General features: G+C 27.2%; 3 protein-coding genes across 4 annotated transcripts; 2 read left to right on the plus strand and 1 right to left on the minus strand.

Moving 5' to 3' along the window:
- Positions 1 to 1862: 1862 nt before the first annotated feature.
- On the plus strand, positions 1863 to 6910 carry LOC113551226 (eukaryotic translation initiation factor 3 subunit B-like). The gene is made up of 13 exons (XM_026953342.2): positions 1863 to 2132; positions 2196 to 2391; positions 2463 to 2582; positions 2650 to 2833; positions 2892 to 3049; positions 3116 to 3305; positions 3372 to 3514; positions 3621 to 3759; positions 3844 to 4039; positions 4543 to 4757; positions 6025 to 6228; positions 6285 to 6393; positions 6725 to 6910. Exons 1-13 carry the CDS (start codon positions 2018 to 2020, stop codon positions 6817 to 6819), a joined length of 2064 nt encoding a protein of 687 aa, XP_026809143.1. The 5' UTR covers positions 1863 to 2017; the 3' UTR covers positions 6820 to 6910.
- Positions 6911 to 8899: 1989 nt separating this feature from the next.
- Positions 8900 to 10125, minus strand: LOC113553329. The gene is made up of 2 exons (XM_026956609.2): positions 9826 to 10125; positions 8900 to 9765 (listed from the first exon to the last, which is right to left on the minus strand). Exons 1-2 carry the CDS (start codon positions 10123 to 10125, stop codon positions 9535 to 9537), a joined length of 531 nt encoding a protein of 176 aa, XP_026812410.1. The 3' UTR covers positions 8900 to 9534.
- A 499-nt stretch (positions 10126 to 10624) lies between these two features.
- On the plus strand, positions 10625 to 14945 carry LOC113553328 (alkyldihydroxyacetonephosphate synthase-like). Of its 2 annotated transcripts, XM_026956608.2 has the most exons (13): positions 10625 to 10869; positions 11039 to 11163; positions 11293 to 11382; positions 11492 to 11628; positions 11702 to 11854; positions 11924 to 12075; positions 12156 to 12292; positions 12581 to 12759; positions 12823 to 12950; positions 13013 to 13190; positions 14062 to 14192; positions 14258 to 14372; positions 14450 to 14945. In XM_026956608.2, exons 2-13 carry the CDS (start codon positions 11075 to 11077, stop codon positions 14782 to 14784), a joined length of 1824 nt encoding a protein of 607 aa, XP_026812409.1. In that variant the 5' UTR covers positions 10625 to 10869; positions 11039 to 11074; the 3' UTR covers positions 14785 to 14945. The 2 variants fall into 2 exon arrangements, with proteins under 2 accessions (XP_026812409.1, XP_026812408.1); XM_026956607.2 differs by having other exon boundaries at positions 10625 to 11163.
- The last annotated feature ends 4671 nt before the right edge of the window (positions 14946 to 19616 follow it).

Raw genomic sequence — 19616 nt, forward strand, 5'->3', positions numbered from 1 at the left:
TTTGATTATTTTAACGACCAACGAGTGACAACTAGTCATGTAATCATCCACAAAAAAATAAATACAATATTGAAAAATCAATATATTCATCGCTCAGCTTAGAATCTAAAAAAATTTTTTATAAGAGTAACTAGGATTTTTTTCTTTTCCTCGCGATATTTCACTCTCAAGAATTTGAAATTTTTCAAAGTTCCATCAACTTGTAGACATCGTATAGGTAATCTGTCTTATGGGCTTTTATTATGTATTAGGTTATAAGTTATAACCATGAAGATTAGAACAAGGAGACCAAATTCATAAGGCCGCCTGCATGAAAAAACGTACTGAAATTAGTCGCACGATTAAATAGACTATAGGTAGCGCTGTGTAAGCTAAGGTTGCTACATTGCCGCGTACTATAGGGAATATTCATGATTTTTTACATTTTTTTTAAATATCTGCATTATGTCGAACCAGTGGCGTATTTTCAATTTTTTTCTGAGGGGAAGAGGTCTAATAAATCCGACAAAAATGTATTTGATTTATCAATATTGAGCGATAAAAAACTTTTTTTGTTGTATGTGGTTCAAGAATTTATAATGTTGGAGATTCGACTGTCTGATCTGATGAACACGCAACTGGTGCAATAATAAATGATTTCAATGAACTTTGTTTTATTTTTTTATTTGAAGACATATTTATTTCAATTCCAAACAATAAATAGATACAAGTATAAAACTATAAAAAAAATAAAAAAATTTATTTGAAGTATTTATTAAATGTTAGGTTTTGTCAAATGTTTTTATAATATCACAAATCAGAAACCAATTTATTTAAAAATAAATATTCTATATTAATTCATTTTAAACAAAAGGTTAGTTAAAAAAAATCATTTCATTTGACGATCTGCAAGGCGATTCTACGTAATACCTATGTATTTTCTATCAGAGACATTTATGAACTGATACACATCACAGAGACTTAGAGTACAGATAAAGCTACAGATAGATTTTTAAAGAATAAATAATATGATTTTGTATTTAAAAGTTTAGTATATAATATAGATTATACGAATATTAAAATATAACTCGTAGTTGAATATTAATAATTTATTCTCAGTACACGCTGACAATTAATATTATTTCGATAGCAGTTTAATATGTTACATATGTACATATGTGTAAATATCATCAATTTTTTTTATTATTATACAGTCAATCCTTCATCACTATCAATATTTTTCACTAACAGATTAACATCTTGTAGCCAGTGTACTGCGGTTTATTACTCAAATACTTAATGCTCTCTAGTAGCCTATTCCTATATGTATAGTCTTTCACGGATATCGGGAACTGAATAGCAAGTCTGACACCTACTTACTTTTATGCAGAGTACACATGAAATATACACATAGGCACATTTATGAATGCGTTATTTTACGAGCTATAAAATATATAATGGGTCATGGTCCGAAATAATGCATATATTTTACAAAAAACATGAATAATCCCTTACTACGCAACCTGATAGCAACCTTAGCTTACGCAGCGCCACCCATTAGTCGTTTAATCGTGCGACTCATTCGATACGTTTTTTATTCGGGCGGCTGTACGAGTTTGGTCTCCTTATTCTAATCTTCATGATATGCACGATGTAGAGAAGATATATCTTTGTTAACATTAAGGGTATATGGATCTTATACATATTAAAGTATAAGGCCTTTGAATTTATATGACCGTTGTTAACCAAAACTCGATCGACCCCATATCCATCCGATTGGCCATTGATATTAAACGAAGTTTAATGGATTGGCCACACTGACACAGCGACATCGGCCCACCGCGGCGGCTTCCACACGTAATCAAAAACATAACCTTTAAAAAATAATATATGTTTTCTAATATTTTCCAAGTCTATTTGTTCGAGCTATTCGAACTTTCTGACTCGAATTCTTCGTACCTTCTGAGTTTTCTAAAACTTATTCGTTTCGTCATCTTGATTTTGTTCAGTTAACTCAATAGCTACCGATTCGTCTGACATGGCTAAGAAAAAAGATTCCGAGAAACACGAAGATGGTCAAAGAGGAAAATACAATAAGGACGATGCTGACGCCAATGAATTAGAAAACTTCGTCGACGATATAACTGATGAAGGTAAGATAAAAAATAATTGGAATTTGACTGAGCTCCCACTCACTTATGTGACTTCAATTTTAGAGTTGCTCGGTGATGTTCTGCAGAAGAGACCCAAAGTATCTGATGGCGTAGACACCGTTATTATAGTTGACGGAGTTCCCCAAGTCAACCCTGAGCGCTTTGAAAAACTTAAAATAGTTATTACCAAAATATTCGCTCAATTTGGTAAAATTCTCAACGATTACTATCCAAAATCAGAGAACGGTCACACTAAAGGGTACATACTTTTAATATGACACTAGGTGTTTGTATTCATTTTTTTATAAAATCATTGTTTACTTTTATTAGCTATATATTTATCGAATACGAAAAACACGAAAGCGCATTAGAAGCTGTTACACAAGCTAATAATTACAAGCTAGATAAACAGCATACTTTTTTAATAAACTTATTTTCTGACTACAAAAAGTGAGTTATATTATTAGCTTTGTCTTGTATAATGATTAATATTATTATTATTATTATTATTATTAAGATACAATGACATTCCTGAAAAATGGGAAGCTCCTACTCTACAGCCATTCCCAGAAAGGCCTAATCTGCAATATTTCTTAAGCGAACCTGATGCATTTGATCAATATTATGTTTATAACATAAACAATCATATTGAAGTTTGGTTGAATAGCAATCCACAACCAACAAAATTAGTTGAACGTGAAGTAAGTGCAATTTTCACATTATGTTTACTTTATTAATAATATTAATTTTTTATTTAAGAAATGGACTGAATCTCTAATTATGTGGTCACCTCTTGGGACATATTTGGCAACACTACACAAGCAAGGTGTTGTACTTTGGGGAGGACCTAACTTCACTAATGTTTTGAAGCTTTCTCATCGCAACGTTCAATTTGTTGATTTTTCTCCTTGTGAACAGTAATTAATTTGTGTGTGTGCCTATCAATATTGTATTTTTTATTAGTTTCATTCTTATTTTTTTAGATATTTAGTGGCATATGCTCCATTAGATAATGGTGAACAAAAGTTAACCATTTTTGATATTCGTACTGGCGCCGAAAAGCGATCTTTTATTTCAGATGCTCCAATGGCTGGTAATGTATTAAGGTGGTCAAAGGATGACAAATATTTTGCTCGGATTGGGCATAACACTTTAAGTGTGTATGAAACTCCAGTAAGTATTTAAAAAGTAGCAAAAATATTTAGTTTACAAATTATATTCAATGTTATTTGTTTTTAGTCTTTTGGTTTGTTGGATAAAAAAAGTATAACTGTTAATGGTATTCGAGATTTTAGTTGGTCTCCAAGGGATAATGTACTTGCTTATTGGGTTGCTGAAGATAAAGATGTACCGGCTCGAGTAGTTCTGTTAGAAATACCAAGGTTAGTATAACTTACTATAAATTAAATGATATATATATCACTATCTTCATATTAATAAAAATATTCTAAATTTATTACATATTAATTTTAAAATATTGGTTTTTAGCCGCAAAGAAATTCGAGCAAATAATTTATTTAATGTAGCAGACTGTAAAATCCATTGGCAAAAAGCTGGTGACTACTTATGTGTTAAAGTTGACCGTTATGCTAAGATTAAACGTGAAAAAGGAGATGTAAAATACAGTGTAAGAATTTATCTAGCCTTTTATTTTTCATAATTTAAATGTATTAATATTGTTTTGTGAAATAAGCTTAATTTATTTTTGTAGGGTATGTATTTCAATTTTGAAATATTTCATATGAGAGAGAAAAATATACCTGTAGACAGTGTTGAAATTAAAGAACCAATTCATGCATTTGCTTGGGAACCAATTGGTTCAAAGTTTGCAATTATTCATGGTGAACCTAGCAATAATAGTGTAAGCTTTTATAATGTGAAATCTGGCCAAGCTCCAGTATTATTGAGTAAGTTAAACATATTGAAACATTACAAGATTAGTTTTAAAAATTAACATATATCATGTTTGATTTTTCATTGTATAAAAGAAAGTTTCAAATGCTCATGTCATAAATAATGTCGAACTCGCACTTCAGGTAGTTCAGTTGAACTATCTTGAAATTATATAAGTGGATGAGTAAAAATATTAAATAGTATAGTATTAAAAAGTGCTGAGTCTTTCTACTGTGATCTTATTAAATACAAGAATTTCATTAATTATTATTTTTTATAACTACTTAAAAAAGAAAGCTCAGGAGGGTGGTTAATTTGAATGGCTGGTTGAGTTTATCAAATTATTTTAATTGCCCATTTTAAATTAATTTAGTACCACTGATACACATACATATGAATGCAATAATTATGCTAAACAAATATTACTTTTACTGTTCTAAATTAAATGTATTAAAAAGATATTGATTAATTATATTCATATTAGTCAATTGTTAATTTGGTTATTATTTTCTTATAGAAAAGTTGGACAAACATTTCTGTAGTCATTTGTTTTGGTCACCTGCTGGACAGTATATTGTTATTGCTGAAATTCGGGATTCTGGTGCTTTGGAATTTGTTGACACTGCAGACTTCACCACAATGTGTTCTACAGAGCATTATAAAGCAACCGATATTGAATGGGATCCAACTGGAAGATTTGTTGCAACTGGTGTTAGTTCATGGAAAACTAAGGTATAAATATAATTTAAATACATTTTTCACTTAACAATTCAGTGCTCGAAGGTGTGCCCCCACCCCCTATACTAAGGAATGACATCCCTCTATTTTGTGTAGAATAATGCATCTCTCCTAAGACTTATATTTGAAAATGTAATACATATTAACATTTTTATATTTTTAAAATTTAAATTATAGTATTCTACTGATATTATATCTTTATCTAAGTAAACATTTTACAGTGAGAATAATTGTTTAAAATTAATAAAATTTACTATTTAGGCTCAGCTTTATTGTGTTGTTTAGTATAAGCCGTTTTGCAATCATATAACCTTGTTTAGAGCCAATAATGATTTATTGTTATTAAAGATATTCTAACAAAAGTCAATCGGTGTTTAAAAGGTAAAAATATATGTTTTTACAAATAAAATATCACAAAACAATAACAATATTAATGAATTAAGCAGGGCATAACTGTGTTTAATTTTTTAACAATGTTTTGTTTATAACTGATAAGTGGATATTTATGGTATATCATGAAATATAGAAATCTGAATTGTTAGGTATCACTCCACTTATTTTGAGTCATTTCTAAAACTGCTTACCATTGTATCAAATCTTAATTTAACTTCTAGTCATGTTTTATGCAAATTAACTGTTAAGCGTTTCTGTTTCATAATTCCACTAATATATACAATACAATTTCTTAAATTTTACCTGTAATAATTTATATACGATTATTAATACTGAGTTTTATTTAAATTAATGCTGGTTCAAATTAATTAAATGTTTTTAAATGTCATTTTTAGGTCTTAAATTCCCAAAATATACTATATAAAAATATCTCACAATTAATGATAACTTAATATAATGCTATATTATTAACTGTCAAATTACTTTAGTTAAGATACTTTTAGAAGAGTTTATCCTTAATGATTTTTGTAAAATATGACATTTTAAATTTAATTTAAACTGGTGGGTTGCAACTCATTTTTGGGTCGTGTAAGCTTTCAAATTAGGTAACTATAAATCTTCTTTTTAAAATAAAAATTAAGTTTAATCAATGAAATGATCAAAAATACGGTTTATATTATAAGGATCACAATATAAGTTAGTACAACTACAAAGCATTAACCAATTTTAGCTTTTTTTGTTTTTTTACAAAGCTTACTTGGGTTGCGAAAAATATAGACCTAATTTAGTGGATTGCGGTCCAAAAAGGTTGAAGATCACTGATTTAGACAATACTGTATTTGTTTATTTGTGATGCAATATTTTTTAGGGAGATACAGGTTATTGGATATGGTCATTCCAAGGAAGAATATTGAATAGATTCAATACAAATACCTATTGTCACATGCAATGGAGACCAAGGCCCCCTACTCTGTTGAGCGCTAAACAACAAAAGGATACCAAAAAAAGTTTGAAAAAATACACATCTCAGTTTGAGACGAAGGACAAAATGCGAATGACCAAAGCCTCTAAAGTAAAATTTCTTTAACTTATTATAAAGCAAATGTATTTAATTTAAATTTTTTATAGGAAGTCATTGATAAACGTCGAAAATTGATTAAAGAATTTGAAGAATACCGCAGCAAACGTTTAGATGATTGGAATAAACAAAAGGCTGAAAGAATGGCTATTAGAAGTCGTAAGTGAATTTGTTTTCCCCACAAGAAACATGGCATTAACATATTGCAGGGATGGACAACTAACGGCCCGCAATCTTTTTAATCTGGCATGTGCTACATTTTAAAATTGCTTTACCTTTGGCTTGCTAGATTTTAAATTTCTAAAAATTTGCCCTCTAGTAACTTGAGTTGCCCATCCCTGACATATTGGAATAATTTCAGCATTAGGTTTATGAAATTTTATTCAATAAGAATCCTAAATAATGAATTTCACCATGTATTATAAAACACTTTTCATAACATATTGATTATATAATACTTGTTTTATTACTTCCAACTATTTTGTTTCAGATATTGATACTGATGAACTAGATTCAGATGATAAGAACGTGCAAGTAGAAAAAGTTGAATTTTTGGTTAAAGAAGAAGTAACTGTAATTGATTAAGCATTTTGAATATTATTAATGTAAACCAAATATTTGAATTGTCTTTTTTTTGTATTTGTATAAACAATAAATACAATTTTTTGTCTTGAAACAATAATGCCATTTAATATGGCCAACATAGCTCTCCTTCATATTCTTATTTTTATTTTCAATACTATTTTATGTAAACTAGGATTCAATTTAAATTTCAAATACAGAAGAAAAATAAACATATATCTAATAGGGTTTGATCTAATAATTATAAAAATTATCTGTAATCACTAATCACAAATACAATTTTACATGTTAATTGTTTTATTTATTTCATAAGTACATGTTCAAACATTTTTTTTTTTTTATAATACTACTTGCGTGTATTATATAATTATTACGAATATAATATATATTGTTTATTAATAAATAAATATCACAATTGCCAACTAGGTAAAATTATTACACAGTGATCACATTTGTTAGTATTAATTATTGAGTAAAGACAATGACAACAAAAATATTATTACTAAGTGAGATTAATAAAAAATAAAAATGATAAAATCAGTTATTGTTATAATATAAAATTAGCGATTAATTTATTAATTACAATATCCCAACTGTTACATAAATTATTTTTAAAATAATCCACTTATTATTTTATTATGATTTATACAAGATGAATTAGCAAAAAGAAAAAACAGTGAGAACAATACTCTTTTAATAGCTATATGTTTAATACAGGAAATTATAAATTGTGTGCTAGAAAAAAAAGCATCACTTATAAAGAGATGTACATTGAATAAAAAAAATAAAACTAATATTATATTATTATTAAAATAGCACAGTATAGTATAGTACATACCCTCATAAGCAATCTAAGAACTATTATTTATATAATTTATTTATTTCGTACACTGTTTTTTGTTATACATAGTACATTGATAATAACAAACTGTTAATACGTCATAGAATTGGATATAATGCTAAAAGATTTCAGTATTAATTAATGATATCAGCTAGTTAATCTACATTCTACATTAATGATTTTTGTATCTAAAATGATATAGTTAATGACACAACAATATGGGAAGACTAGTTAACTGTAAAAATATTAATAATAAATAGTATTATTTTTAAATAAAATAAGAACATGGTTAAATCAATATTAGAACCATCTTGAGGAGATATTGCTTGGGACCATTTTCTATAAAAATATTGGTTAGTACATTTTTATAAACTCAGTATACATGGAGAAATAATATATTATGGTCACTCTAATGATGAGAATCTCAAAATTAATAAATAGAGAACATATGGAAGCATATTATTGACAAATTGATAAATGTATATTGTATATATAAGACATACAAAAGGAAAGAGAAATTGATTTCTGCATAATACAGTACTGTTTTTTTTTAAGATAACCGTTCTGTATTTAACTAATAGATAATAGTATACTATTAATATCTAGTATATATTTTATTTAAATATTTAATTAATAACATATTTCATTATTAATTCTTATCAATTAATTGACTAAACTTTATTGACTTTTAACATTCTTTTTTAACAATTAACTTCAAAAAGCTTATCATCTATTGTAAATGGTTCATTTTTGTCTTAACTTTTAAGGAAATAATTTAAATTAAACTTAACTATATAATTCATTTAGATTTATTATACAAAAAATTAATTTTCCTTATAATGTATCATAATTATCAGCTCTAAGACATCATACTTATTAAGAAGAATTATTCAATTTTATATAGATAAATAAATAAATAGTAAGCAACTTTAAAAATTAAGTACTTTCTAAAGTTTAATTATGAATATTTAGTCTTAAATTAGAATTTTTCAGATCATTAATCACAGAAAACAATGATGATAACTCAATCTAAAAAAGTAATTGAAAACAAAATTTGAACATATTTTTTTTATTCTTAAGACTGACAAGTCTATTAATTGTTTATAATACTAATTTCAAAAATTAATTTTATATAATAATCACATAAGTATTCATTGGTATACATTTAATTTAGTGATCTTTACTATTATCTCTAATTATTAATACTGTCTTTCAAAATACATTCAAAAATATTATACTCGGCATTGTGCAATAATACTTATAAAGCTAAATTATTTTACTTATGTCAAGATAAATAGCAAATTGTATTGATTTACCTACAATAGTGAAATAACAATTTAACTTACATTTTTTAAGTTTCTAAATGCTAATAATACATAACCAGTCATATCATCCTTAAATACAAATTTGAAATCAGACCTTTTAAAACCTAATAATAATAAACTGTTCTCTCAAGTCTCGAATGAGATAACAAATTATGAAATAACTTTATAAAACAAAAATAATTCTGAATAAAATGTTGATAATTTTCCTATGTATACATGTCTCCAATATATTTGTATAACAAGTATGTCATTAAGTTACATTCATACAGACAATATTAAGAACAAAATCTATTGAATGTAAAAGGTAATTATTTACAAATGACTGAGGATTATATTTTATTTTTAGTAGGTATTATCGATTTAGATTTAATTTAAAAAAACAATTTTAATTTACACCAACATTTCAATTGGCTGATTGAGTATAATTTGAATCATTATTTTCAAGAAAAATGTCATGTTCAAAGTAGAAACTAAGTTTTTTGGAACAATGTTCTTGTAGATAATGTAATTATTTCCATCACACACCTCCACAATTAAGATATATTCGCAAGATCATTTAATGGAATAATTAAGGACGATAATATTATCACTTTTAGTAGATTCCTTGGACATGCTAACTATAGCTTCTTCATATGATGGTGGTGGTAGGTCACTCCCCTCTTCGCTGTGGTTTCCAATCAACTGTTCATAAGACGGGGGCAAGGTAAGTTCACTCACAGTGCGTATTGGTAACGAATACTGTTGTTGAGTATCTGTCAACTGCCCCTGTTGAGATCGTATGTCCTGAAGCACATAAAAATAAAATAAAACTAGCAAACAATAACAAATGACAATAGTTCTTACCTCTATCTGCTGGCGGATTACCATGTCAATAATGCGGCGCCTACGTAAGTACAATACATTCCTAATACCAATCATAACGGCTGAACAGATGCATAGCGGTCCAACCATCCACATATGGCCCAAGTTGGCAAAGACAGTGTCATCAAATGCTCCGAACGAGAACACCGATATAATGGAGCCCAATGTGAACAGGAACACGGATATCAAAAAATACGAATACGTGACACAGTCACAGGAGCTGCACGACCGACCCATGTCCTCGGTTAAATGGACACGCTCCCACATATAGTAGGCTTCCATTTCAAATGCATTTCCACCCTTCCGGTGTGCGTGAAAGGAACAGATGCAAACTGTGAAGACTGGAGACCAAGATAATTTTTATTGATCAGCTAACGTCACTATAGCGAGAAATCATGATTTATGTTTACGTATTCTTCTAATATCGTTACTCGTTTATGTATATTATCTTGTATTTATTGTGTCCGTATTGTAACTTGTAAGTATTACTGTTATAATAATATTGTTGGCTGTTCACTTTTTCGTTCTCACCTCTGTGATTAAAAAGAATATTGAAGCGATTACTGATTACACACCTTCGTCTGTTATCAATTTCAATTGTTATTGTCTTTTATCATCATACATGACGACGACAAGACGGATCGAAACCACGGCTATAGATATGATAATTCGATTCATTGCGATTGCGTACCGAGTACTGACAGTCCGACACTGAAGAGTGAAATGTTTGTACGGCCGTTGGGAGCGCTAAACATCATACTAATATAGTAATATACCATAATATAGTATATACCATGACAAAAAAAATGTACTCATAGTTCATACCCTGAACGGTTTCACTTAACCTGGCGCCCGTGATTTTATAAATTAATTAATTTATTATTATTGCATAAGGCTAAATTCACGACTGCATAAGTGAAGTACTCAATACTCAAATATACGAATATTCATATAAACAATTATCCGTTTTAATTTTAGAGTTGAGTGTTTAGAGTGTCAGTTTATACAGTACACTACGTCTGCACAGTGAGTAAAAGTTAATATTCTCATCTATCATGGACATTGGTCAGTAATCAGTACATATTATACACAAGTGGCTAGTCATTAGGTTAAAATACTTAATACCAAATATTAATAGAAATAATAATTGTTTACTGGATCTAAAGTTGTCTAGTTAAAGTATTTGAATACTTAGATTATCCAGAGTTTTGCAAACATTTGACATTTCCCCATGGATGAAAAAGAATCTGATGAAACTCTTAAAAGCTCCTCATCGTCTCTGGTCAACACCAAGGTTCAAAGTGCCATACCAAAATACAGGTAGATATTTACTAGACATTGTATGTGATACACATAACCTAACAACTTTATTTAAAATAAACTATAAATATATATGTAGTGCATACCTACTATGAGTTGTGTTTGAACATCAAATATATTTTTTCTTAGGTCAGAAGTTTTGAAATGGAATGGCTGGGGATATAGAGACTCAAAGTTTAAAGTTACTGACCAGGGAATGATTCGGTTTACTGGCAATCGGTAAATACTGTTTTAGTTAACAATTTGTTTTATGTCGAATGTCTATCATCCCTCAACCAATTGGAATACAAAACATTTGTAAAATTAATGATAAATTTTGTTCAATCAGATATTCAATTGGTGAAACAGATTTGCCTTTTTTTACTCAATGGGTTCAACAAATATTAAATATTGACCTAACTTTAAGGAATGTGCCTAGAGAAAAGTTCAGTTCCACAGAGATTCCACTTTCCCGCGTATCTATCAGTTAGTATCGGTTATTCAATGGAATAGTTTTTGTTTATAGTTTATTACAAAATAAAGTTTAATAATTTTTCAGGTTTTTTAAAAATCTTAAAAGAAATGAAAATTGACCATACAACGGATGGGCAAGCTAGACTTTTACGGTCCCACGGACAAACGCTTTATGATATTTATACTCTCAGATATGGTAAATGTTTTCCACGCATTTGTGATTTAGTTGTCTGGCCTGGTAAGTATTAAATTTTGAATTACTTTCTAATAATTATTTTGTTGTAAAAAGAATGGTTTTTTATTTAAGCAAATCACAATGAAGTGATAAGCATAGTTGAGTTAGTCAATGTACATAATATTGTACTTGTTCCTTTTGGCGGCGGAACTAATGTATCTGGAGCTGTATCTTGTCCTGTTAATGAAAATAGATGTATAGTCAGTGTAGACACTTCACAAATGGTAGTTGTACTAGTGTTTAGTATAATATTACAATATTATATTCAATAAAATTAAAATGATACACATTTTTTTTTTTTTAGAATCGTTTATTGTGGTTGGACGAATCAAACTTACTCGTGTGCTTTGAAGCTGGAGTCATTGGTCAAGATTTAGAACGTGAACTAAACAAGCGAGGCTATACATGTGGACATGAACCTGACTCTTATGAGTTTTCTAGGTATTCATTGAAATAAAAAAAAAAAAAAAACTCGAGTGTAGCCTTTGTAGCAATCATTAAAGTAGTAAGTTTCCTTTAATTGTATTTACTATTTATTAAGTATTACAATTGTTTGTTTAGTTTAGTCATGATTTGTGTGCAGCGTTTAAAATTATTGATACATTTTATTTTTATTTTATTTTTTACTATTGAAACTTGCATGTGTTTATTATAGCCGAATTTTTAGTATTATTTTACCAAAAGAAACTTATAATAAATATTCAATAATATATATTATACAAAACTCAGTTTAGGTGGTTGGGTTGCAACTAGAGCATCAGGCATGAAGAAAAATGTTTATGGCAACATTGAAGATTTAGTAATTGATGCTAAAATGGTTACTTGCAAAGGAGTGGTAGAAAAAAACAGTAAGGTCCCAAGAATGTCAAGTGGACCTGATTTTCAACAAATTATTTTAGGATCAGAAGGTTTGTTATGTGATAATTTTCAATCAACATTATTTTAGATTAATCACTGTTTTTATATTGTAGGTACATTAGGCATAATTACAGAAGTGACCTTAAAAATTCGACCACTTCCAGATTGTCGAGTTTATGATTCTGTAGTTTTTCCTGACTTTGAATCAGGAGTAAAATGTATGAGAGAAGTAGCCAAACAAGTATGTTTTAAATAAAAACACATTTAAATAACTATATAAAATAATTATTTTTAAATCTGTAGAGATGTCAACCTGTATCCATACGATTAATGGATAACACACAGTTCAGATTTGGTCAGGCGTTACGTTCTGTTGAAAATACATTTGGAAACTTGTTAGACACTATTAAGAAAACTTACTTGACTCGTGTTTGTGGTTTTCGTTTAGAGTCTATATGTGTTATGACACTCCTTTTTGAAGGTGATTTTTTGATCTATTCTGCCTTTCAATAGTATTTTTTATATACAATCGATGCTATTCAATTGTAAGTGTTTTACCTTTTGAATAATGCAATTGCAAATGATTATAAGTAGATAAAAAAAATAATATTTTGTATCTAAAATTCAAATAATTGAGAACAACTTAAAGAGACGTCAATTTTTATATTGTTATATAGTATTAACTATAAAGTGTATTGTAAAATTTCCATAAAACTTACAACTGTTAATTTTATAGTTCACATTTAATACTTTTGTTGTTGAAGAAAACCCATACACAAAATGTGACAATATGAAATTAATTTAAGACAACAAATAACATAAACCATAGCAGTTTTTGATTGAATTAAGTATTTTCACAATGATTAATTTCCACAAATAGCTTTAACAGATTTTAAATAATAAGGATATTATGACCAATGAGATAACTAAAAATAATTTACAAATGGCAATCATCACTTATGAAAAAAAATGTAATGTATAAAATAAAGTATTATAACTATTAATTAAAATTATTAATGAATCATTAATATTTTTTTACATCAACTAAATTTTTAAACTAATTATTATTAAATCTTATTTTTTAATGATACTTATGTTGAATTTTTACTATTAACTTAAATTAAAAATAATCTACTACCACTCACACATTTATCACCAAGTGTGAATGTGTTAAACTAATAAGTTATTATGACTATTTTGTGATTATTAACAAATAATTATGGCAATGTTGCATGATAATTAATCGGTAAAAAATGTTTGCAATTGGTTATTTGAAAAAGTGTTGCAATGAGAATCATTTTGTGTTCTACCCATATACAACTTACTATTAATATATATCAATTTTTTTTTAGGTAAAAGATCTAAAGTAGTTTCGCATAGAAATTGCATTGCTAAAATAGCTATGTCCTTTGGTGGTATAACAGCAGGAGAGAGAAATGGAGAACGTGGTTACATGTTGACTTTTGTTATAGCTTATATACGTGTAAGATAAATTTAACTTTTGATATTTTTATTATGTTAATAAGTTATAATAAAGATAATATTTAGGATCTCGCGTTAGAATACAGAGTTGTAGCTGAATCGTTTGAAACATCAGTATCCTGGGATAAAACTCTTAGTTTATGCGATAATGTCAAAAAAACTGTAGCAAATGAGTGCAATAGTAAGTGAATTATGTAATTGTTATTTTATCGATACTGATCTCCCATATGGGGTAAATTTTTTTTTTTTGTCTTTTAGAACTTAATATCAAGTATTATTTAATTAGCTGTAGAGTAACACAGACATATGACTCTGGTTGTTGTGTTTATTTTTATTTTGGATTTAATTGGACTGGACTAGATGATCCAGTATCAACTTACCATCATATTGAAACCATAGCTCGGGACAGTATTATGGCTTCTGGAGGTTCTATATCTCATCATCATGGCGTGGGTAAACTACGAACACATTGGTATGAGAAACACGTGTCTAAAACGGTTCTATCACTTTACAGTGCATCTAAAAAGATCCTAGACCCAAATAATGTATTTGCTAATGGTAATCTTATTAGTTTTCCTCTGTCCAAAATATGAATAATTTAAATCTAGTCACATTTTAGTGTAAGTCTACAACAAATAACAATTTTTTATTCATGATATAGTTGTTATTTCTCATAACTATGGAACAGATTTAAATGCAAATTTCATTTTTTTTTGAATATCCAAAAAATTGATTTAAATACACAAAGTGCATTTCACAGTATATTAAGAAATTAAAAAATGTAACTTTTATTATGCATTTTTTAGATTTTTAAATCATTTTTATATGGATAAAATTTGATAAAAATTAAGCAGCACCTGATTATACAATCTTATTATAAAACATAAGGTAAAAATATAGCAAATGTATCTATCTAAATTATATATTTATTTTTTGGAAATAATTTTTAAAGTAAAAAAAAGATAGGAGAACTAGAAGATAATGAAAATGATGCGAATAATTAATACCATTGATTATAAATACTAATAATAAATAATCAATTTTAATATCTAAAAATAAAACTTAATATAGGTAATTAAAAAAATATCTGTTATGAGTGTATTAAATCATATTTTTAAGGCATTTTTCTTGTATTTTACAGCATTTAAATCTGTTCCCTACTTATAACATTATAATGTTTAATTTTTTTGAAATTGTTTCATGACAAATATATGGTTAATAATATTAGATTAGAAAAATATTATCAACAACTTCAGTGTAAGTATATTTTGCTTTTTAAATAAATAATTATATATTTATCAATAAAAATTCTTCTATGAATATTAAATTTAAATTATTGATGATTGTTTGTATTTATAAAACATACAATATAATTTTCAAATGAAAGAATTATTTTTGTAATAGATGATTTTACTCTAAAATTACTTTCTAAAAAAAGCATCAAAAATGATTTTACATGAATAGATTTATCTATGTTGTGAGTTGGTTCGAATTAACCTTACTTGACCTATGGCTAACTTTGTATTTTTTATAAGGATAAATACTATAAAAGAGTTAAAACCATTTTGAAATTACATTATATAAAATGTCAATTTAAATACTGGGTAAAAATGTCAAATCTTTATTTATTTTTGAATTTACCTTTTGAATTATAAATGTTTTGTTAATTTAGTCTAATTCTTAATATTATGTACTTGGAGTTTATTACTTTTGATACCTTTTAGTTTTTAGTAACAACTAAATCAAATTCTCTACCAAAACCCCCACTCTCTAGGACAAAGATTTAAACATTTTTATGCTTAAAAATGCAATGACAAATTAAAATTTAAAAAGGGAAAATTATAGGCAACTGTCAGTGGTGTAACCACTAACCAAGAGGAATGAGAAGGTACAGTCAGGGTCAGGGTCAGGGTGGACCGCTGTGCTACTGTATATTTTTACAGTGGGCCTATACAAAATAACCTGACATGTATTGTATTGTTGAAATAAAATTTTTACAATATTTTTATTTGTATAGTATTTTTATAATACAGATCTAATCTAATCTACTCATTAACCATTAAAATAAAAGTTAGTCTATCGTATTTATGACAAATTTAAAGTTTAATATAATTATTTACATTAATTCATGAAAAATATTTACTGAAGTGTTTGATATTTACTAACTCAAAAAGTCAAAATACCTATGCACAGCCCAATTTTTCTACTACGGTACCGTAAATAATTATGGTTCCTTATTGTAAATTAGTATTTATAATAATTTTAATATAAATTCTAACGGTTAATTTTTTACAAAAGGTACCAAAAATATTGATTACATAGCTTTTTTTGCTGTTACACACTAGTTACCATAAAATAAGTTTTAAACATATATTTACGCTAATTTTCTGCAGTTTAATACAAAAATTAACATTTCTTTAAAAAGTATGTATGAATAATAAAATACAATTTAAATTATTCATTTTGATCTTATGAAATAATATACACATAGATTGTTACACAAAATTATGTATTAAGAAACCAAATTATTTATATACTAATATTGTACATAATATGCTAACTGGAGTGTCACAACTTATTTTTTTTCCTAATTTAAATTAATAATGTAAATATATTGTTTTTTTTTTCTGGGCCCAGAACCATGGTACCCATTACTTACTGACCCCCTCCCCCTTTATGAAGCCATGTCAATGCACTATAAACTTAAAATATGTTTTTTAAACCTGAAAATGTCAAAATGTGCAGAAATATGCACTAAAAGTTTTTGAATATTTGATAATAAACATAAAATGTATTGTGTATTATAGTTAAATGCCTAAGTTTGTGATAAAGTTAACCAGAAAATGTATGCAAATGCATGAAAGTCCTGAGTCTAGTTGTTATAAGTTAGCAAAACCACATACAACATACTGTACTCTACAGGTAGGTACCAAACACCACTCTTCAATTCTTGTAAAAGATACTTTTAAAAAGTGTTCAAGTATAGATACATATACTTATTTTCAAAAGTATTTAAAATACTTAAATACGTATTTGAATACTTAGAAAAAAAGTATTTATAGATGCTTTCATTTAATTTTTTTGTCTAATGTGTATTTATTATAATCAGTGGTGTTCCCATTTATTTTTTTGAGAGTATACTATATTAGCAAATATAACATTTAATACAATAAGAATATTTTTCTTATGGTCTATAGGAGTTAAAGAGTAAAGAGCGTGTCAATAATATGGAAAAAAAAATTAAGAGTATACGGCGTATATGTAGTATACCCTATAGGAACACCCCTGATTATAATATTATATCATTCGTCTATGGTCTATTCCAGTAAAGGTATTTCCAATTTCATTAAGAAATCAATGGACTATACATCCAATTAAATGGATAGTTTATGGAATTTAGGCTTTTAAAAAATAAAACTATTACAATTTATCAATACACAATAATATAAACGCAATACCTATGGATATAACATAATTAATATTTACCATGTAAAATACCATATTCCTATATAATGCCAACCAGGCACGGCGCCAAAGTGGGGCTCTAGTCCCCCCATGAAATAGTTCAGCCCCCCCCCCATTGAAAAATATGTGTGATATAATAAAGTCATAAAAAATTATAAATTGAGGAATAAATTATAATAATTGAATTAATAAAGTTTGAACAAATAACATCTATGGTCTTTTAATTATGGATCCCTTGTATTGTCTAATAAAGAAAACACTACAATTTCAATAAAATTTGTCATATTAGAAAAAAATCTTATTTTTTTTATTATTACCTTTATTGAGTAGTGAGTACTAATTACTGGATAAAAATAAACAAACAAATGTATCCCAAATCATTGCATTAAAGTTGAGTCAAACAAATTCATCTGTTCATTAGGTACTAAACACAATTACTTTAATTTATACTTATGAAATGTAAGTAAAAAACAATCATTCATTAAAAAAGATGTGTTGTGTATAATATTAAAGTAATAAAAAAATTGTCATTTTTGTACATCATTGTTAATATAGTTGTTGAAGGTCTATGATTTAAAATTTTCTTACATAAGGTACATATAAAATATTTAACATTTTTAACTATTCAAAAGTTTGTACTATATAGCTAATAGCTATATTATGTTGTGTCAATGCTGAGCATTAACGAGTTAAAAGTTAAAACGTTGAGTTAATTAACTCTTTACATTTTTTTCAAATTAACTTTTAACTTAATAAGTTGTTTTTTTTTTTTATATTAACGTGTTAATTTCAAGTTAATTTTATTCAAAAGTATCTAAATTAAGTTAATTTTTGTCTGTAGAATAATGCAAGAATAATTCAAAATTGTAGGGTCTATTTTAGAAAAACACAGTTTTTGATAACTAATTAAAGATGTATCATTTTAAATTTTCCTGGTAATTTTCTTGAGCGTAAAGAAAAACTATCTAATTAACAAGATTATGTGTCTGGAATTTATCATTTTTGCAAATTAGAAAATTTAAACTTTAAACTAAGTTAAGTTACTTTTTTTAAAAAAAGTTAACTTTTAACTTAACGAGTTAAAAAAAAATAGTTAACTTGCCCAGCCTTGTGTTACGTTATATGTACTAAAATATTTATATTTTATTTAAATAACCTCATTGATTGCTGAAAAACCTTAGCCCATGTAAAAAAAAGGTATTTGCCCCACTCTGCTCCAGTGCCACCCCCTGGAAAAAAATTCTAGTGCCGTGCTTGATGCCAACCAAAAAACCAGGCTTCAATTGACAGCGAGAGTTCGCATTCGCTATCCAGTTATGTTTGGAAATCTGTGTGTGCATAAAAGTCAGTTTCTTTAAAAACGAGCCGTTCACGTCAGCATATTTTTATTATTTTATCCGTAAATTAATATAGATATTTATTATTCATTGACTTAAATTTTTTTTCAATGTCATTATTCTTAAAAATTGAATCATGGTCAAAATGTTCTTTTTTCCATATTTATTCAAGAACAAATGGGACAATTGCACTGGGCTCACTCAAAATAAATATCATATAAATAATTTTATTTAGATCTTTTGGTGGGTTATAAAGTATAATGGCTTTTTTCCGAAAACGACAGCCTTAACGCTGAAATCAAATTTGACTTAAGGCATTAAACTTAAAAACATTTAATATAAGTGTAATAATTAGAGCTAAAGGCTTCTAGGAGAATGCATGTTTTTCAATAATCATTAAAGTATAAATGTATAATAGATCTATGATGCGACGTATTTTAATTTTTATCGATTCAATAACTCAATTTATTGGACCAATATAGTCTTGTGCAACCGGTCACTTTTCAATTAAGCAGTGTTACCCAACCTGGGAGGTATGTAAACATTGCTGAGAAGGAGCAAGCAGTCATTAGGAAGTACAATTTTATTTATTAAATTATTTTTATTTTAAGCAGGGAAAAAAT

The sequence above is a fragment of the Rhopalosiphum maidis genome, chromosome 1 (assembly GCF_003676215.2).
Source record: "Rhopalosiphum maidis isolate BTI-1 chromosome 1, ASM367621v3, whole genome shotgun sequence".
Classification (NCBI taxonomy): Eukaryota; Metazoa; Arthropoda; class Insecta; order Hemiptera; family Aphididae; genus Rhopalosiphum; species Rhopalosiphum maidis.